Here is a 23,075-nt window from a genome sequence, read left to right as displayed (position 1 = left end):
TAAAATATTTTTATAAAGTACCTACCGCTAAGATTTTTTATTCGAATATTGACCCAAAGAAATTATTTGCGCACTTGTTGATTTGAGATATTTCGTATTACGTATAAATCGAGAAATTGGATGAATGAAAATAATATAATTGGTAATTTTGTCATGCGGCGTATCGTGATCAAACTTCCTTTTCCTCAAAAATGTTTCGATTTGTCATGTCTCAAAAAATGTGGCAGCTACTCGCGCGAACTCTGGCGGCAGAAAACGTAAACATATTAAAATTAGAAGGCACTGCCTCCTATATCCATCTCGGAAATATCCATTTTCGGCGTCGGCCACATGTGTAGTGTTATGCACAATTTTCACCGAAATTTTCCGAAAATGCATCGCACCGCGCGCGAATGACAAGTATAAACGGAATGCGAATCGGTTCGACAGTCGCACCATCCGTCGGAGCGTCCCTGGCCCCCTAGAAGGGCGCAACCCGCGCGTAAATACCGCGCACGCTGGTGCGAGTGATCGCGAAGATCGCGGATTCCGGCCGCGTGAAGCCGCCCGCGCGAGTGATTCGGGCCCCTTCCGGGAGCGGGATGCGCGCCTAGCGGAGCCCCCCGCACGCGCGCGGCTGCCATCGCGGAGGTGTCGGGCCGCTCGGCCACGCTCGATCCGCGCAATATGGAAGTCCGCAGGCTGCGGTGATAGCGCGCCAGAGACTAGACTTACGTAACATGGCCTCCGTGTCGGAGCAGGCGGGGCCCTCGTACGCGGGGGCGCTGCTCAACTGCAAGCCCGCCGCGGCGGGCAGCAACAAGGAGAACCTGGACGACGAGGCGGACGGCTTCGTCGTGGCGCACGGCCGCAAGGAGCGGCGCGACAAGCGGCGCTCGCGCTCGCGGGACGCGCGCGCCGGCGGCCGCGCCGAGCGCGACGCGCCCTCGGAGCGCGAGCACGCGCCGCAGGAGCGCGAGCGCGCGCCCGCCGAGCCGCGCAAGTTCGTGGAGGCGCCGATTCCCAAAGTCAATCCCTGGCAGGTCAGTCTCTCCTCGCTGTCGTGCTCTCCGAAAGAACCTGTCAGTGCCGTGTTCTTATCTATTCTTTTACCAGAACATTCTTTCGGAGGCTGGTATAAATGTCATTTTTTCCATGCTCATCGACAGACAGTCCTTTTTCGATGCATGTCTCGAAAAAACAAATAAAAAAAAAACGCTTTCAACTTGACAGATAAATGTAATTAAAATATGTAATTTTTAAAGGTAAAAGAGTATGCATTTTCAGCACTAATTTTCTGTTATTAGCTAGATTTGTAATTGCTTTTTTATTATTAAAAAAAAAAATGTATATAAAAAATAGTATTTTTACGATTTACTCAAATATTTAATTTTCTGGGCCATTTTCAACAAGTTGTAAATAACTCGCTATTAGAAAATGGAAATCAAGTTGGGGTTATACTAAAACAAGTTGAGGAATTTGTTTCTGAGAAGTGTTTTTTACTAGGGATGGAATGACTGAGAAAGATATTGAAAAGAGGATAAGTGTCAGGAACAGAGTGAACCGTGTACTCGAATCAACCTTGGCAAATAAATGTTTGTCGCCAGAGGCAAAATTAGCAGTTCACGATGGAGTCCCGGTCCCGACCCTGATGTATGGGAGCGAAGTATGGACTCGGAGAAACAGGGATGAAAGCCGACTGAATGCTGTCAAAATGCGATCTCTCCAGCGGATGTGCGTTAAAACTACGCTCGACAGATGCGCATGTGTATGGGTACCTATTAAAAAAATAAAGGATAATTACATATAAATGAAATACATATTAACTGTAAAAAAAGTAAACAAAAATCCCACAAAGGCATGGCCGGTTCGTGGGTATACAAGAAATGTTTATGAATTTTTGCTCCTATAATAAATAGAGAGATATAATATTTTTGTGTTATATAAGAAAGAGAAAAGAAAATATTCTGTTAAATTTATTTATTATGGATAACTTATATAACGCCATTTTCGTAATAAAATACCCCAAGGGCGCTTTACATGGTGATTTTATTGTTAAGTTAATTTAATTGAAGCTTTTAAATTTGTAATTTAATTCAAATAATTTATTTTGTTGTCACGTGCTACGGATTTATTCAAATGATTTAGAGAACAAGTGGGTTTTAAGTTTTTTCCGAAACATCACTTCACTTTCACAGCCTCGCACCTCTGCTGGGAGAGCATTCCATGCCGTAGGGCCTGCGACCGCAAATGCGCGTTCACTGAATTTAGTGCGCTGTTTGCGTAGAGGTATAATAACTTTTCCTCTCGCCGTAGACGTAGCTGATCTAAGCGTGAGACGCCTGTCAGCCAGTTCATCTGGAATGCATAGTTCTCTTAGATATTCCGGAGCCGAGTTGTGCAGTGACTTATACATAAGCCAACAGAGTTTGTATTCGACCCTCTGTGAAAAACGTAGCCAGTGTAGTTCCCGAAGTAGTGGAGTGATATGACTGAACTTTGAGATTCCGAAAATAAGTCTCGCTGCGGCATTGCGGCACAGATTGTAGGCGAGTCATTTTGTTCATTGGTAGACCTGCGTAGATACCATTACAATAATCGACTCTAGACACTACAAACGCATTTATTAATTGACAGGCGGCATCAACCGGCAAATTTTTGTGTATGCATTTAATTTGTCTCAGCTGGTAGAAGCATGAACTTATCGTTCTACTAATTTGAGCGTCAAGAGATAGGTCAGAATTGAGTAAAACTCCCAGTAGTTTAACGGTGGGTAAAGCGGTACTCCCTACATTGGGTAGAGCCGTATCCTGGATCAAATTCTGTCGTCTGGCTGAAGCTGAACTAGTAGTCTATCAAATGAAGGCGACGTAAAGAAACTGAAAAAAACTTAAAGTAAATTGCATTTACATGAACAATCATCCTCATTGTTGGAGTCATACTCTTGTCTGCAAACCTTCCGAAAAGCTGTAAGCAGGGTAAAAAGAACGCTTCCCTCTAGTCCAGGCAAGAAATTAGCGATTATCCGCAAGCATGTTTATGACAATTTTGGTGATGTTTCTCTCAACGAGTCTAAAAAGAAAAGAGATGCTAAGCATGCCTAATCTGAAGAAGATAAAAACAAAGTAAGAAACTTCCATATTGTTAGAAAAATCTTATTTTTCGTTAATAAAATCGCACGCGTCCCACCCGTGACAATTGTTGTCCCGCCCGTGACATGGACAAATTAGCTGTTATTTTTTTATTAAATTGTGCAATTGATCTTAGTGTATTCGTCTACTCCATGTAGCTAAGAATCCAATGTATGTAAAAATGTCTAACTTCAGTAAAAATGTGAAATAATTTCGCAGAGTTTTTGCAAGGCTGAGACATGCATTATTGACAGAATTAAGAAAGGGGTGCTGCGTTGGTTCGGACATGTAGAGCGAATGGACAGCGAAAGAACGACTAAAAGGATCTACGATGCAAATGTTGATGGATGCAGAAAACGAGGAAGACCGAGAAAGACATGGCACGATCAAGTCCATCAAATACTTGAAGATGGACATGTCAAAAGTAGGAATAATCGGCGTGCGTGCATAAGAAGATGTATGAATGTAGAGGAAGCGAGGTCTATATGCCAAGATAGAGTGTTATGGCGTTCTATCCTCTCTGCCTACCCCTACGGGGAAACGGCGTGATGGTTTGTTGTTGTGTTGAGTTTTTGTCAAACATTTCTTGTAACTAAATTGATGTCTGTTTTTTGTCCCGCCCGTGACAGAAGAGTGTTTTAGTATTATCCCCAAATGAAATAAAATAGCATTTATGTTCTGTTGCTAAATTATTGATTGGAGATAAAATAAGTTGATTTATTCAAGAAGTGATATTATAAATTGCATATATGTTACAAAATTTTAAAACATATGTGACAATTAACTAGAGAAATGTCCCACCCGTGACGATGGAATGCCCCTGATGTAAAAGTCACTGCACAACTCTGCTCCGAAATATCTAAGGGAACTCTGCATTCCACATGAACCAGCTGACAGACGTCTTACGCTTAGATCAGCTACATCTACGTCGAAAGGAAAAGTTATTATACCTCAAACATTTAAGTTTGTAAGTGAAAATTCTTGATGGAAGTTCATTGTAATTTATTATATAAATAAAACACGAGTGATACTTTAATCCACAAATTTGGAATATCCAGTGACCGGTTTCATCGCTTTCACGACATCTTTGAGACTGGTATCTTTATTAAAAAGTTAAATGTATTTATACAGAACAGAGGTAAGGATACATAATTCAAAGTTATATGTAAGTAAATTAAATAAAGTTATTTTTATCTTACGGATCATTATTGACAAATTTTCTATGGGTTAACTAATGAATGGATATAATGTTATTTTAAGGAGTTTAAGTATTTTATTTTATTGTTGGTGTCCCATCCTTCGTGAGTGTGGTTTTGTAAATAATGATTTCTGAAAAACAAAGGGTAAAAAGTCATTAGTAAAATTATATTACAATGGGTAAAATAATGGAGAATGCACATGTGTTATCTGTTCATTAAGTAATTCTACGTCAGGTTTATTTTTTAATCTATTAATTTCGAGAATTTCTAATTTGTCAAGTTTATGGCCTTTGGGTGCAATATGAATTATTTTCACATTATTTTTTAATTCGAAGGAATGTTTGTTTTCTATTAAATGATTGGCAAAATTTGAATTATCTTTATTATTAGACCATTTTAATAAAGATACCAGTCTCGAAGATGTCGCGAAAGCGATGAAACCGGTCACTGGATATTCCAAATTTGTGGATTAAAGTATCACTCGTGTTTTATTTATATAATAAATTATTATACCTCTACGCAAACAGCGCACTAAATTCGGCGAATGTGGATTTGCGGTCGCAGGCCCTACGGCATGGAATGCTCTCCCAGCAGAGGCGCGAGGCTGTGAGAGTGAAGTGATATTTCGGAAGAAACTTAAAACCCACTTGTTCTCTAAATTATTTGAATAAATTCTTAGCATGTGGTGACAAAGTACATTATTTTTCTTAAATTAAAAAGTTAAAATTAAATTTATATTAACATATTACAACAGAGATGAAGAACATTTAAGAAAAGGTAATATAGAAGTCTAGGCATCTACAGGGCTTATGACCTGTCAATGGCTGGTTTAAGTGGCCACTTCACACACTGTGTAACATTCACCATTCTGCCTATATTTGAACATCTATATTCCTTCAATTCTTTCATCTGTTGATGTTTGTGAAGTTGAAAGCTGAAACCTTTATTTATGCAGGTGAGATTCATCTAATTGAATTATTTCACCTGCATACTAGGCAACGCCTGAAAATGTTATTTTTTCAACCAGTCCTTGTTTATAAAAATTTGGAAAAACTCAAAATATTGTTGATAAATTATCTGGTCCATGATCAAGTATAGAAATTGAAAAAATTCACCATTAGGGGCGGAAAGAAAATGATGACGCGGCGGTGAATCCAGTTCTTGTCTACAGAAATTTAGGCCAACTCGAAGCACTGGTGTTATTAATGGTGTCGAAATGATGTTGAAATTTTATAGTAAAAAAAATAAAAGTATTTTTTTTTTATTCGGACGAAAGAACCCGAGGATCTTAATGTGATCTTTTTCTAGGTGCGGACCGGCGGCACGGGCCCCGTCGCCCCCTCCACGGGCCCCGCCCCCCCCGCCCCCAGCGAGAGGAGAGCGCCCCTCCAGCCGCAGCAACAGGGCAGAGCCAATGGTAAGCCTCACTCTGTTCTCATCACTATGGAACTATAGAAGACCTACGATCGCACGAGGGGATTAGGAGCAAACTCATAGTCCTTAAAATATAGCCTGATTGGAATGAAATTTTTTAGCAAAAGTGACGACATTCATAATGGAGTTCTGGTACCAACCCGAATGTATGGAAGCGAAGCATGGAGTTGGAAAAAAAGGGACGAAAGTAGACTGAATGCTGTTGAAATGCGATCCCTCGGGCGAATGTGCGGAAAAACAATGTATGATAGGTGCCCCTAATGTCGAAATTAGAGCAGAATGCAAGGCTGAGTTAAGCATTATCGACGAAATTAAGAAAGGTCTTTTGCGATGGTTCGGTCATGTGGAGCGAATGAATGATGAAAGAACGGCTAAAAAGATTTATGATGCGAATGTGTCTGGTTGTAGAAGTCGAGGAAGGCCGAGAAAGACATGGCATGATCAAGTACAACCAATTTTTGAAAGTGGTCATGTGAAAAGTCGGAATAATCGACGTGCGTGCATGAGAAGATGTATGAATGTGAAGGAAGCAAAGGAAGTGTGCCAGGACAGAGTGGTGTGGCGTTCTATCCTCTCTGCCTACCCCTCCGGGGAAATGGCGTGATGGTTAGTTAGTTAGTTAGTGACGACATAACTTTGTAGTAACATCTTAGGAGTGATTTATATTGACACACGAAAAATTATTCGTATCTGGCATGTTCATTTATTTTTTTAATACAATGCATGACAAATATATATATTTTTTTTTGCACCACAACAGGCCAGGAGGCCCAGTAGCACTGGTGAATTACATCACAGATCACCCAAAAATTTTTTTTTTTTAATTATCGCCCCACCTACTGTTCATGGGTATACAAGAAAATGTTAATGAATTTTTGCTCCCATAATAAATAACGGACAGTTATAATATTTCAACGCTTATCAGTTCATGGTTTACCTCTTCGTTCTAATTCTCGAGGCACTCTCTTAATACCCATCCACAATTCCTCTTTCTTCTCTAACTCATATAGTGTCCACGCGGCTCGACTGTGGAATCAACTCCCATCCACCATCAAAGATGTTACTACATTATCTCTGTTTAAATCACGTCTGAAAAAACATCTCCTTTCTCTTCCTTAATCTCTCCTCCTTTCCCTTTTCCTCTTTCCTCTTTTTTCCTTTTCCCATTGAGTAATAGTTTTGATTTAAGGTAATTTATAAACAAATACGTTTATTTCTATTTTTATGTACTTTTAGCTTTTTAATCTTTTTTTTCTATTGAATATGTTCTGTAACTTGAATTATAAAAATTAACAATGTTTGATTATGTCCAAATGCTTGCAGACTGGCTGGATTTCCTCCCTAGGGAGTTGTTCATATTTAAATTTATTTCAACAGAGAGGGAAAAAATTTTGAGAAGGGAATATGGAAGTCTAGGCATTTACAGGGCTTATGACCTGTCATTGGCTGGTTTAAGTGGCCACTTTACACACTGTGTAACATTCACCATTCTGCCCAAGTTTGAACATCCACATTTCCTCAACTCTTCCATCTGTTGACTTTTGTGAAGTAAAAGAGCCGAAACCTTTATCACGTGGGTGAGATTCATCCGGAAAGTGGCCACTTAAACCAGCCAATGACAGGTCATAAGCCCTGTAAATGCCTAGACTTCCATATTCCCTTCTCAAAAATTTTTCCCTCTCTGTTGAAATAAATTTTAATATAAAAATTTAACTTTTATTTTATTGGTTGGTCGAAGAAATTGCCATTTAGCAATAAGCCCGCTAATGTACAAATAACATTATGTACAAAAAGTTGAATAAAAAAAAAAAATATATATTTTATTATTTCATTTAAATCAAAAACATTGTCACTACCCAGATCATTCTCATAGTTTCGCACCTCTGCCGGGAGAGCATTCCATGCCGTAGGGCGTTCACCCAATTCAGTGCGCTGTTTGCTTAAAGGCATAATAACTATCCTACTCGGTTTTACCGCACATTGATAACTAATAATAATAATAATAAATAAAATATTAACATGTAATTCACAAGCACGCGTACGGGCGCACCTGTGTTGACTGCCATTGTGTCGTGTTTGTTCGGGACAAATAATTTGCCGCAAAAATGGATTTGATTTCTGAACAACAAACAGCTCCCCGTGTGTACACTTCTTTTCTTTAATGACATTTATGAAATGATTACATCATCGACGAATTCAATTTGCAGATTTAATTAATTTTCATCGCCATCTCAATGTAATTTAATTTGACAATGTTTGATTATGTCCAAATGCTTGCAGACTGGCTGGATTTCATCCCTAGGGAGTTGTTCATATTTAAATTTATTTCAACAGAGAGGGAAAAAGTTTTCGAGAAGGGAATATGGAAGTCTAGGCATTTACAGGGCTTATGACCTGTCATTGGCTGGTTTAAGTGGCCACTTTACACACTGTGTAACATTCACCATACTGCCCATGTTTGAACATCCACATTTCCTCAACTCTTCCATCTGTTGACTTTTGTGAAGTAAAAGAGCTGAAACCTTTATTAATTACTACCTGGTAAAAGAAGAAGTATAAAAATTGGAAAATTGTTTCCAGGCGTTGCCTGGTAGGTGATTTGGTTCAGCCGGATGAATCTCACCCACGTGATAAAGGTTTCGGCTCTTTTACTTCACAAAAGTCAACAGATGGAAGAGTTGAGGAAATGTGGATGTTCAAACATGGGCAGAATGGTGAATGTTACACAGTGTGTAAAGTGGCCACTTAAACCAGCCAATGACAGGTCATAAGCCCTGTAAATGCCTAGACTTCCATATTCCCTTCTCGAAAACTTTTTCCCTCTCTGTTGAAATAAATTTAAATAATTTAATTCGTTTTAAATCAAGTAATTATAGAGCATTAAAAAAAAAAACAACTCAGTCCAGTGCTGGAATGAGGCGTTTATTGGTAAAAATATTTATTTAAAAAAAAGTATATTTTCAAGAAATTTTCCTCGCGCTGCCGCGCGATGTTGCCCTACCGCCCTCACGCTGCTCTACTCGCGCAATTAATCGCGACGTTCCGCACTTGTCATTTGTCTTTCTACACAACGAACGATGAAACTGTGACAGCATGCGCGCTATGCATTTTCAGTACAGCTAATTATATCAATGTATATTAAAATGGAAAAATGGAATGTTTTTATGTTTTTTTATATTTTTTATTTCCTTTTTTAATTACTATAAAATAAAAAAGCACCTTAATAATATTAACATATTACAGCAGAGATGAAGACCATTTAAGAGAAGGTAATATAGAGTTCCAGGCATCTACAGGGCTTATGACCTGTCAATGGCTGGTTTAAGTGGCCACTTTACACACAGTGTAACATTCACCATTCTGCCTATATTTGAACATCTATATTCCTTCAATTCTTTCATCTGTCGATGTTTGTGAAGTCAAAGAGCTGAAACCTTTATTTATGCAGGTGAGATTCAACTAATTGAATTATTTCACCTACATACTAGACTAGGCAACGCCTGAAAATATTATTTTTTCAATTTCTACACTTCTTCATGGACCAGGTAATTTATCAACAATATTTTGAGTTTGTCCAAATTTTTGTAGACAAGGACTGGATTCAACTCCCTAGGGAGCTGTTTATATGAACATATTACAACAGAGATGAAGAACATTTAATTCTATATTACCTTCTCTTAAATGTTCTTCATCTCTGTTGTAATATGTTAATATAAACAGCTCCCCAGGGAGTTGAATCCAGTCCTTGTCTACAAAAATTTGGACAAACTCTAAATATTGTTACCTTAATAATCTTTTACAGAATATTTTCTTTTCTCTTTCTTATATTTGGACGAGTTTGGGATGTACAAAGTGGATTTATGAATGGAAGAGGATGCATGGAACAAATATTTGCTCTGCGAAATATGACAGAAAAGTTCCTGGCTAAACATCAGAAACTTTTCTGCGCATTTGTCGATCTGCAAAAGGCATTTGATAGAGTTGACAGTTTTATCGGAGCATGGAGTAAACGGTAACCTGACAGGGGCTATTGCGTCACTGTATAAGGACAGCACAGCATGTGTGAAGGTGAATGGGTCATTCACATCGTGGTTTAATATTCCGAAAGGAGTCAAACAGGGATGTGTAATGTCACCATGGTTGTTCAACATATACATCGATAACTGTATGAAAGAACTGAAAGATTTAAGAATGGGAGCAAAAATGAGTGGGATAACTGTTAACTGTCTTCTGTGTGCTGATGATGCCGCGCTTCTTGCTAGCAGCAAAGGAGACCCGCAATTCTTGGTAGCAAAAGTCTACGACTTATGCAAGAAAAGCGATTTGCTTATGAATGTTGATAAATCGAAAGTGATGGTTTTTGAAAGGGACGAAAATGAGATCAGCGTGAACGGAGATATTCTGAATCAGGTTGAAGAATTTGTGTACCTGGGAAGTATGCTTACTAGGGACGGAAAGGCCGATAAAGATATTGAAAGGAGGGTGAACGGTGCACTAAAATCTACTTTGGCAAACAAATGTTTATCGCAGGAGGCTAAACTAGCAGTTCACAACGGAGTTCTAGTTCCAACTTTAATGTATGGTATTCTTGTATACCCACACGAACAGGCCATGCCTTTGTGAGATTTTTTGTATATTATTTTTACTGTAAATATACGTATTTCATTGGTATGTAATTATCCTTTATTTTTTAAATACTCTGTATTACCTCTTATGTATATTGTAAAAAAAAAACAAATAAATAAAAAGATTAAATAAATAAAAAAATGTCATTTAAAGAAATATACATCATTCAAAAATGACGCGTGCGTCGTGTGTGAGCGCTCTATGCGTATTGCGATACTGCGACCGCGCGATTTTGTGGCCACTCACTCGCGCTCATATTGCCGGTCCTTTGACTCGCGCTCTAAAACCGACAAAATAGGGAGCAGTGGGCAAAACGAGGAGCATGACGTGCGGCATGACGAGTAATGTCGCCGCACTACGTCTCTGCCTCCTTTCCTCGCTACTTCCTATGCCACTCGTCGAGTGTGTGGCTGGCCCATTTACCTGAATTTAAAGATGTATTTTTCTAAAGTATATTTTTGTAATTATTTTTCCATGTATGAAAAAATAAACAGATTTAAAAAAAAAATGGTACTGCATACTTTCAGTATGGATACACAAGTCAAGGTTCAACAGGTTTGAAGTGTTGAAAACTCTCGGGACCACTGAGCAAAAATGATCTCCTCATTCTGTTCAAATATTTGTATTCGCTAAAGCCCCCTCGTCGTGTTGCAGAAGTTAACCAGAACGCCAGCCCCGCTGCGCCCCCGAGAAGGGAGGAGCCCCCGCAACAACCGAGGCCAACGGTAGTGAGGGCCACCAAGCAGAGAATCAATCACAAAGTGAGTATTTCATATTTTTTTTTTTTTCTAATGTTGACTAATTATCTACTCATTCAATAAATTGAATTCCATTTCTGCGGTTTGTACAGAGGGCTGGATCTCACTTTGACGGCACACTCGTGAATTTTTTTGCCATTGAAAGAGTCTTTATTTAATTAAATACACATGTTATTATAATATTAACAAAAAACAAACTGACACAAGCGCTGACTTAAAGATTACACACGCGTCGACTTAAGACCGCGATAACTTGAGCATGTTCATTATTGTTCATTGTGATTGCTCAAATGCTTAGCATGTTTTCAAGCACGTCAATAGTTATTTTCGATTGAGCTACAGAATTAAGGTCTTCATTTTAATTTTTTTTTATTTATTTAATGCACAAAATACGCAATTTTACATAGACACAATTACATGTTTTTTATGTCGCGACTTGTTAGAAAATTCTGTGTTAAGTCGGGACTCTTCGAAATATAATTCAAAAATATTTATTTACGTATTAAAACAATATCCATGTAATCAAAACAATATGCAAAACAATATACAAAATAATAATAGAAAAATATACAAAATAATAATATAAATAATTAAAATTGTCGAAATTAGAGCAGAATGCAAGGCTGAGTTAAGCATTATCGACAAAATTAAGAAAGGTCTTTTGCGATGGTTCGGTCATGTGGAGCGAATGAATGATGAAAGAACGGCTAAAAAGATTTATGATGCGAATGTGTCTGGTTGTAGAAGTCGAGGAAGGCCGAGAAAGACATGGCATGATCAAGTACAACAAATTCTTGAAAGTGGTCATGTGAAAAGTCGGAATAATCGACGTGCGTGCATGAGAAGATGTATGAATGTGAAGGAAGCAAAGGAAGTGTGCCAGGACAGAGTGGTGTGGCGTTCTATCCTCTCTGCCTACCCCTCCGGGGAAATGGCGTGATGGTTAGTTAGTTAGTTAGTTAATAATTAAAATTTATACATGTCGAAAAATGGAATATAGAGAAGTTAAAAGATCTTAAATGACTCTCTGTATTGGTTCGTGACTTAGCTAAATTTCATAGATGTCACCGTTTACCACTTTCATTCTGTTTAGAGAATTATTGAATAATTATTTATTTTAGTTTCTTATATTTATTGGGGTATTATCTATATTTATATCTGGAGTAGCAGCTAATTTTGAGTATGATTTTTTTAAATATTGCCTTACCGACTCTAAGTCCATTATTCAAACACTTTTATTTAAACCTCTTTGTTCAGTTCTTAAATTTTGATATACGAGTTACTCGTACCTTCGGTTATACTGCCAAAAACACCTCATTATTTTTGATTTTTTTGTATTTATTTTTATTTAAGAAGGTAGACATAAATAGAAAAAAAATGAAACCCACTAAACTGCGAAACCGGCTTGTCGAATTATATAATTTTAAAAAGTAATATAAACATTATTAAAAACTGGAAGCATATATCTTTTAACACAAAATTTATATACAAACAATTAAATAGATGATTGTCAAACTAAAACAATAATGAATATTTATTTATTTATACTTTTACATTGTTTGTATTTTTTTTTATACAGAGTAATGTTCCCTCACTGGGGTGTCCCGTGCCGAGGGAAATATTTTACAAAATATGAAACATGCCTAGGATTAATATTATGTATCTTTTTTGGGTGATACCGTGTATGTTGGATTTGATCCGACGTTTCGGCTACCATTGCAGGAGCCATCTTCAGGGAAAACTGTGTGCTTTATAGAGAAATGTATGTGTTTATGTACTAGTAATTTGTACCGTGCCGCAGTCGGCAGTAGGCACATTTCTATTCGTTTTTGTCATATGTAGTGCTGGGAACCATGTTGAATTTAATTTAAGCCCGTCGTCTTTGTTTATATTATTTGGATGTCTGTGTATTTCAATTGCCCCTTTTATTATTCGTGCACTATAATTACTAGGTTTATGTAGAATTTTTGGTTCAAAGGCGAAAAAATGTCCTGTGTCTATAAAGTGTTCCGCTATTGCGGATTTGTCTGGGTGCCCAAGTTTACACGCTCTTTTGTGTTCGTCAATTCTCTTCTTTGCTGTGCGCCCTGTTTGTCCAATATACACTTTATCACATCCTTGGCAACTTAGTTTGTACACGGCTTCAGTTTCCAGAGGATTTTTATCTTTTGGGTTTACTAAATGGTCTTTTATTTTTCCCACAGTCCCAAACTAGAAATGTGCCTACTGCTGACTGTGACACGGTACAAATTACTAGTACATAAACGCATACATTTCTCTATAAAACACACAGTTTTCCCTGAAGATGGCTCCTGCAATGGTAGCCGAAACGTCGGATCAAATCCAACATACACGGTATCACCCAAAAAAGATACATAATATTGATAACAGTCACCGTGAAAACCTTCGCACCTATGGCCTAGGATTAGCTATTTAACAAAGTTAACATAATAACAATAAAAAAACGTAATTAATCCAATTAACCTAATTATCATTAACATAAAAAACAATAAAAAACTAAAATAATCATAAAAAACATAACCAATTTATATTGACCAATAGAACAAATTTCGTAAACAGTACACACATTTTACCTATTTGGCTTGATACACTCATCGATCCGTGCGCAACCCACCTCCACTATCCATTTCTGAGTACTTACCAATTGTCCTTATGGATAATGGAAGTAGATTGTACACTTTAACCGAGTAGTAGGCCAATCCTCTTTGACCGAAGGTTGTATTTATATTTTTGCAGCATCAGGGTGGAGTATCCAGTAACTCTTGTATTTGTAACGGAAGGTAGAGAATAATGTTTATGTGCGTATAGTAACAGAGCTTTTACATAAAGTTGTTTTATAGATTTCACATTAAGATTTTCAAATATACCGAGGGAGCTAGTTCTGATTGGGACTCTTAAGATAATTTTAATTAAAGCCTTGTTACATATGAGCCATTTAATTATTTTTTCCTTAAAAGTTTTATCAACATTTTCTTTCAAGATCTGCTTAGGAATTTTATTAAAAATTTTAGTAATTGCATAATGAAGTGTTCTTTAGCCATACTTGTTTACATACCTCGGTACTGACATTTTATTTTTATTATATTTTATTTTCTTTTATTTAGGAAACATACAGTACGGTTACATAGTTTTATATTTTACACAGTTAGACTCAACTCTAATGGACCAGCGAAGTTTCCATATCATATAAAAATTATACGTAAGGTTATCAATGAAAGTACAAAAAAAATAATAAAAACATAAATGGAAGATTAACATATTACAACAGAGATGAAGAACATTTAAGATAAGGTAATATAGAAGTCTAGGCATCTACAGGGCTTATGATCTGTCAATGGCTGGTTTAAGTGGCCACTTTACACATTGTGTAACATTCACCATTCTGCCTATATTTGAACATCTATATTCCTTCAATTCTATCATATGTTGATGTTTGTGAACTTAAAGAGCTGAAACCTTTATTTATGCGTGTGAGATTCATCTAATTGAATTATTTCACCTACATACTAGACTAGGCAACGCCTGAAAATATTATTTTTTCAATTTCTATACTTCTTCATGGACCAGGTAATTTATCAACAATATTTTGAGTTTGTCCAAATTTTTGTAGACAAGGACTGGACTCAACTCCCTGGGGAGCTGTTTATATTAACATATTACAACAGAGATGAAGAACATTTAAGAGAAGGTAATATAGAAGTCTAGGCGTCTACAGGGCTTATGACCTGTCAATGGCTGGTTAAAGTGGCCACTTGAACCCGTCACATGAATTTATCTCTTTTCCATGTACCGACAGTTCGCACCAACTATGCGCAGAACTCTCCTCTGAATTGCTTGGCGCGTAAAATATAATTCAATTCAATTTTCAATTCAATTTATTTATTTTAAATATAACATGTACATTACAAAAATATATTCAATACGTACATATTATAAAAAAGAAAAAAAAAATACACGAAAAAGACTCACGTCAAAGTAGTCGAAGAATCCTGCTCCGGAAAACCCTTTCGGATACATGGAACAGATCAATATCCAGAGCGATGTTGTTCAGCATAGCGGTAGCCCTTCCAACAGGCATAACCATAGGCAGGTTGGTCCCGAATATCGGAATATGAAACAATCTATGCTGACGCTGTAATGTATAATGTATTTTTCAATAACATAAAACATATTTAACTGCAGTAAACTCACTTTTAAAACAAAAATTAAAACAATATTTTGAGTTTGTCCAAATTTTTGTAGACAAGGACTGGATTCAACTCCCTGGGGAGCTGTTTATATCAACATATTACAACAGAGATGAAGAACATCTAAGAAAAGGTAATTTAGAAGTCTAGACTTCTAAATTACCCTTTCTTATAAATAAAGGTTTCAGCTCTTTAACTTCACAAACATCAACAGATGAAAGAATTGAAGGAATATAGATGTTCAAATACAGGCAGAATGGTGAATGTTACACAGTGTGTAAAGTGGCCACTTAAACCAGCCATTGACAGGTCATAAGCCCTGTAGGTGCCTAGACTTCTAAATTACCTTTTCTTAAATGTTCTTCATCTCTGTTGTGATATGTTGACAAAAATTAAAAAACTATTGTATGTAAAAAAATATTTTTCTTTATAAAAAAAATAATTTCACATTATAAATATAAGTTCATTCAAACACACACTCACCCTGTCCATAAACCCACCCTCATACCCATATACACTAGAGTTAGCCGATGATGTATGAAGTTTTTTTTTTTTTAGATATCAAAGTGAAAGGGGTCTAAAAAGTTGCATTTTGGATCACATTGAACGTAAAAATTATTTAAAAAAATATTCCATACTTCTTTTGGCCCTCAACAGAAGTTTGAAGTTTATCACTGTCTGAACATTTTTAAATTATCTATATTGATAAAATTATTTTTTTGTTTGTAAAGATATAACTCAATCACATTACAAATTCGAACACGTTTTAAAACTACCGAAATGCAAAAAGTTTACACTCCGCAGAACAGTGGCGAGCGGTGAGTTTTTTAATTGGTAAGCTATGAAAATTCTGATAAAATGTCCATAGCGGTAGTATGGCATATAAAAAACAAGTCTATTTTATATTTAATAAATAATTCCTAACAAATGGCTCCAGCGGCTAATAGTTTCAGTAAAAATATTTTCTAATGTAGCACAAACATTTGATTTAAAAAATACATAATTGCGAAAAAGGAATTGATACCCCTGTGGACTCGAACCCCCCGACCCGCCTTCATCTTAGAAATCAACGACTTAACCGCGCAGCTATTTCGCGTTTTCGGCTAAGTGTCGAAAAAGTAATTAATAAACTGGATAATTCGTTAGCGCACCAGTGCATCTTTGGTTAAGTCAGAATATTATAACTTGTCTTGAAATAAAACACTATTTCTTAATAAATGATAATAATTCAATAATTTTAAAGTATTCCTTACCGAGTACGATAGTTCACCAAACAAAACATAAATTACGTTTTAAGAATCATTGTTTCATCGACTTTTATATCACATTATTATTCACAAAACGACATAAGTTATACATATTATAATTCTTCATATATGTTTATTCTTAACACTATACACTAGTAACGTTTTTATCATTACTCTAACTAAATTTTAAAAGTTTAAATGGATACTGAAGAATAACCTACAATATTCAACTGTCATCGTATGCACAAAAACTAATTACAATAAAAAAACAATTAGCGAATCTTTGTTTTTTTGAAACCCACTGAAGGATTAATACTATATTATTGATTAAAATATCAATTCGTTTCGATTAAAATATCAATATATTAATAATGTTAAAGCAAATTTACTTTCAAACCACCGAAACATAAGTATGATCAATAACTGTCAATTACTTACTTATTATTGTAACTTTCGTGTTAAGACGTACGAAATATATTCGTTATCTCTTTCTCACACATAACGAGTGCGTATATTGTCACCTCCCTTAGACTGTCGTAAGTCAAATTGATGTATTTTAAAGAATACTAGCCCTTATGACAAAATATTGAAAGACTAAATTGCATTAATGAAAGCTGCAAGATTTTACTGTAATCGCAAGTGTAATTTTTCGAACGAGATTCTAAAGTTTTAGGTTAAAGACGTATTTGAATTAGTGATTTTAAAGGGAGCAGAGTAATCTCGTGTAATCCAGTAGTGATAATTTTGGCCAATAGAGGCGCAACTGGTCGCTGTATGGAATAAAGGAATATATACATTTACTTACCCAAGAAAAGTAATATATTTTTTTGGTGATGTGTTTTTTCCTAATAATACTACAGTATTATGAAACATTACTTACGATGTCAAAAAAATATGGTAAGCTGCATGTAATCGATTATAAGGAGCATTCGCCCCTGCCGCAGAACTGATTCCGTCGAGCGCCTGACTAAAATTGACGAAAACAATGGCACATTAAAACAATGCTACCCATTTATTACAAAACAAAGTGCAACTCACGCCCTTGGATGCTTATATAATAAGATTTAATGCAGATTATACAATTTAATTAGACGGATTTTCTTACTTAAATACGAAATGACAGCCGGCTAAGGGCAAAAAATTGACTTTTTCAAAAACTTCAAGCTCTGGTTGAGTGCCAAAAGTAGTATCAAATATTTTTAATATATTTTTTGCATCCCGAGTAATCCAAAAGGCAACTTTTTAAACCCCTTTCATTTCAAAATTCGGAAAAAAAAATATTGCCCCACCCTAATATACACTCACACACATATTCACATACCTACCAAAACCACACTCCACTCACTTACACACGCATCCTCGCAAAAAAAACTCGCACACATGCACTTCTATGAATTAATATCTAACCGAACTGGATATTTTTTATAATTGTATTTATGTGGAAAACTGATTTGGCTTTATTTTATGTTTTTTTAAATAATTTATTTATTTATTTATTAACGGACATTGTCCATGTATACAATTTATAAGGTTTAAATATTACAATAAAAGAATAGTTTAAAACATTTAAAAAAAAGAAAGAAGCATTGACAAACATAAGGGACATCGAGACAAGATCTGGACTATTTATTTAGTGCTCGTTTAAATCCTTGTAAACTTAAACCAAAAAAGTCCAGATCTTGTCTTGAGTTAACAATACGACAAAGGCGGGTCATTGGAGTATATTTTTTTGTATCGCTGTTAAAATTAAATTAAATTATCTTAATGCAAAAAAAATGCTCAAAGATACGCGGCGATTTGTATACCAACGATTTGTGCACCATTAGGTGCGGAAAGGGAATGATGATGATGACGATGATGGGTCCAACGATGAGGCATTTGCGAGACAGTGACAGAAAAACAGTGCTCAAATACTTATTCATCAAAATTTCCAGCCACTGCCCAACGTCTTGATAAATTCTCCTGTCCCTCGTCTACAAACTCAAAATAGTGTCGATCTACCGTTCGGATTAGATTTGCAAAATAACAACAACAAACAACAAACCATCACGCCGTTTCCCCGTAGGGGTAGGCAGAGAGGATAGAACGCCATAACACTCTATCTTGGCATACAGAGCTCGCTTCCTCTACATTCATACATCTTCTCATGCACGCACGCACGCCGATTATTCCTACTTTTGACATGTCCATCTTCAAGTATTTGATGGACTCGATCGCGCCATGTCTTTCTCGGTCTTCCTCGTTTTCTGCATCCATCAACATTCGCATCGTAGATCCTTTTAGCCGTTCTTTCGCTGTCCATTCGCTCTGCGTGTCCGAACCGACGCAGCGCCCCTTTCTTGATTCTGTCAATAATGCGTGTCTCAGCCTTGCACACTTCGCGGATCTCGACATTTGTGCACCTATCATACATCGTTTTACCACACATTCGCCCGAGGGATCGCATTTCGACAGCATTCAACCTACTTTCATCATCATTTTTGCAATGCCATACTTCGCTCCCATACATTAGAGTTTGAACTAGAACTCCATTGTGAACTGCTAGTTTAGCCTCCTGCGATAAACATTTGTTTGCCAAAGTAGATTTTAGTTTGACATGTCCATCTTCAAGTATTTGATGGACTCGATCGCGCCATGTCTTTCTCGGTCTTCCTCGTTTTCTGCATCCATCAACATTCGCATCGTAGATCCTTTCAGCCGTTCTTTCGCTGTCCATTCGCTCTGCGTGTCCGAACCGACGCAGCGCCCCTTTCTTGATTCTGTCAATAATGCGTGTCTCAGCCTTGCACACTTCGCGGATCTCGACATCTGTGCACCTATCATACATCGTTTTACCACACATTCGCCCGAGGGATCGCATTTCGACAGCATTCAACCTACTTTCGTCATCATTTTTGCAATGCCATACTTCGCTCCCATACATTAGAGTTGGAACTAGAACTCCGTTGTGAACTGCTAGTTTAGCCTCCTGCGATAAACATTTGTTTGCCAAAGTAGATTTTAGTTTGACATGTCCATCTTCAAGTATTTGATGGACTCGATCGCGCCATGTCTTTCTCGGTCTTCCTCGTTTTCTGCATCCATCAACATTCGCATCGTAGATCCTTTCAGCCGTTCTTTCGCTGTCCATTCGCTCTGCATGTCCGAACCGACGCAGCGCCCCTCTCTTGATTCTGTCAATAATGCGTGTCTCAGCCTTACACACTTCGCGGATCTCGACATCTGTGCACCTATCATACATCGTTTTACCACACATTCGCCCGAGGGATCGCATTTCGACAGCATTCAACCTACTTTCGTCATTATTTTTCCAATTCCACACTTCCGTCCCGTACATTAGAGTTGGAACTAGAACTCCGTTGTGAACTGCTAGTTTAGCCTCCTGCGAGAAACATTTTTTTTTATTTATTTATTTCTTAAGTTAGCTTATATTAAAACTAATATAAACTATTATGTACATTTACATCATCTAAATATATTTACATTTCCTTACAGTAACTTATACATTTATTTTAGAATTCTTTCAGACACTTTTCATTCTTCATACATTCAGGCATCTCATCATACATTTTTAAACCCTTATACATCAAACAATTTTGCGACTCAGCTCTTTTCAATAATGGTAGTCTTATTTTATCCTTTTGTCTAGTAGCATATTCATGACAATTTTTGTTTAAGACAACTTTATCCTTAAAATATTTTGGTAATTTATCGTGAAAAAATTTATGTATAAATATCAACATATTAAATTTAAGTCTCCTTCTTACAGATAACCATTTTAGTTCATCTCTCATTTTTTTTACATTGCTATATTTATTTTTCTTAAGAATTATTCTCATCGCTTTAATAGGGGCTAGTTGACCCAATTATTCAATATGGATTAAGAATATGGAGATTAAGTTTCAAATCTTATACGGATAGAGTCTTGAACTTACAGGTACAAATTACCAGTACAAAGTACCTGTAAAAATAAAGTATGAGGCAAAAGACAACAATAAAATATTATTTGATTTTGTTAACGTTTTGCCAATTAACAAACAGTGTCAGTATAAGATAATGACAGATCATTTCCTCGGTTGCAATTTTAAATCCAAAATAAACCACCAGATCGTGACCCGACAAGTACCGGCACAGCAGCTGATGGTACCACGACAGAAAAACTACTATGGTGACAGAACAATGGGTAGTGTAGTACCAAAACTGTACAATTTAATACCAGCTGAAAATCGTGAAGAAAAAAACCTAATTTCATTAAAAAAAATAGTCAAAAAATTATTAAACAGCAAGTGAAACTTAAGTGTATAAATATATTTTATTCTTTAATTATTATTAAACTATGTACTTACATAAATTAAAAAAAAAAAAATGTAATGTTCATCTCTCATTTTTTTTACATTGCTATATTTATTTTTCTTAAGAACTAAATGCAAAATAAATGTTTCGCAAATCAAACAACATGTGACATATTTGAAAACGATAGCAGAAATTAATGTTAGTGATAGATAGCACACAAAAACATGTAACTCGATGCCTGCTGTGTGTACAATATCACCTGTACAATTGTAACGACTAATCTAAAAATACATCGCTTGTAACAAAGCGTGTGATGTTGATGCATTTTTCATCGCCGAGGCCATTCTGTAACGCACACACGAGTAGTCACTCCATCGGTAGATCCTAGGTGGTCACTGGGTCAAGAGACGCATCCAGCGACAGAATTTGATCCAGGATACGGCTCTACCCAATGTAGGCAGTACCGCTTTACCCACCGTCAAACCACTGGGAGTTTCACTCACTCAATTCTGACCTATCTCTTGACGCTCAAATCAGTAGAACGATAAGTTCACGCTTCTACCAGCTGAGACAAATTAAATGCATACGCAAAAAATTGACGGAAAAATAATTCAGTTTTTAAGTAATGCATTTGTTACATACACATTTATTTGCCAATTACAGATGAAATGTGATTGCATCCTGTTTCTTTAAGATCCTAGCAGTGTTTCTAAACTTCAAAAGGACACAACGCGGCATAGTTGAATTCAAATCGGGAGTTTCGTACCGAGCGACGTCTACAATGAAACTAATCGGTCAAAACGTAAACCTACTCATTTATGAGTAGTTGAGTCGCCTTCTATGTTAATTCTATGGCCTCAGCCTTGCACAATGCACGAATCTCAAGATTAGTTCACCTATTTTATGTTTTTTTTATTATGTTGTGTATATTTCTTTGTATTGCTGTTGTTTTTCTTAATAAACAAATAAATAAATAAATAAATAAATTTTATAACAATAATCAAAACCAGCTGAGACAAATTAAATGCATACGCAAAAATTTGCCGGTTGATGCCGCCCGTCAATTAATAAATGCGTCTGTAGTGTCTAGAGTCGATTATTGCAATGGTATCTACGCAGGTCTACCAACGAACAAAATGACTCGCCTGCAATCTGTATTGAATGCCGCAGCGAGACTTATTTTCGGAATCTCCAAGTTCAGTCATGTCACTCCACTACTTCGGGAACTACACTGGCAACGTTTTCCACGGAGGGTCGAATACAAACTCTGTCGGCTTGTGTATAAGTCACTGCGCAACTCGGCTCCGGAATATCTAAGGGAACTGTGCATTCCAGATGAACTGGCTGACAGGCGTCTCACGCTTAGATCAGCTACGTCTACGGCGAGAGGAAAAGTTATTATACCTCTACGCAAACGGCGCACTAAATTTGGTGAACGCGCATTTGCGGTCGCTGGCCCTATGGCATGGAATGCTCTCCCAGCAGAGGTGCGAGGCTGTGAAAGTGAAGTGATGTTTCGGAAAATACTTAAAACCCACTTGTTCTCTAAATCATTTGAATAAATCCGTAGCACGTGACAGCAAAATAAATTATTTTAATTAAATTACAAATTTAAAAGCTTCAATTAAATTAACTTAACAATAGAATCACCATGTAAAGCGCCCTTGAGGTATTTTATTACGAAAATGGCGCTATATAAGTTATCCATAATTAATTAATTAATTAATTAATTAATCATGCATCATTTTACCCCACGTTCGCCGGCGAGTTCGCCTTTCGACAGCATTCGCCCCATTTTTCTCATTATTTTTCAAATTCCATACGTCGCTTCGATACGAAAAGTGTCAGCACCACCAGAACTCAATTTCGAACTGCTAGTTTTGCCTTCACCATTTGAAAATCGGAATCAAGTTGGGGTAGAGTGGAGTTTAAACCTCTGACCTCTAATCCACGAGTCCGCGACACTAGCGGCGGGTCCACAATCCGGTATATGAAAAAAATATCAAAATTAATTTCAGAGCCCACTTTATGCACTTGTAACATTCACCATTCTGCCTGTGTTTGGCTATCCATATTTCTTCACACATTCTCGTATTATTAAGGAATAAAAAAATAAGTATTGATTGTGACCCCTTTGTCCTTTTGTGGTGTAAAAATCGGTCTGATTTCTGCGGTTACATAATTCATACCATCTAATACT

General features: G+C 36.6%; 1 protein-coding gene across 3 annotated transcripts in view; it reads left to right on the top strand.

Annotated features, from left to right (window-relative positions):
- Positions 1-290: 290 nt before the first annotated feature.
- Positions 291-23,075, top strand: part of LOC148281978 (la-related protein 1-like) — an 84,774-nt gene continuing 61,989 nt past the window's right edge. For all 3 annotated transcript variants that reach the window (XM_088225811.1, XM_088225810.1, XM_088225809.1), the window contains exons 1-3: positions 291-1,022; positions 5,618-5,726; positions 11,024-11,130. In XM_088225811.1, coding sequence (XP_088081937.1) covers positions 720-1,022; positions 5,618-5,726; positions 11,024-11,130 — 519 coding nt within the window. In that variant the 5' untranslated portion in view covers positions 291-719. The remainder of the gene's footprint in view (positions 1,023-5,617; positions 5,727-11,023; positions 11,131-23,075) is intronic.

This window comes from Micrasema longulum, unplaced genomic scaffold, assembly GCF_059751315.1.
Source record: "Micrasema longulum isolate JH-2025_06_02 unplaced genomic scaffold, ASM5975131v1 h1tg000388l, whole genome shotgun sequence".
NCBI classification, from domain to species: domain Eukaryota; kingdom Metazoa; phylum Arthropoda; class Insecta; order Trichoptera; family Brachycentridae; genus Micrasema; species Micrasema longulum.
Note: the sequence above shows the minus strand (reverse complement) of the source record. Positions and strands in the feature narration are given on the sequence as shown.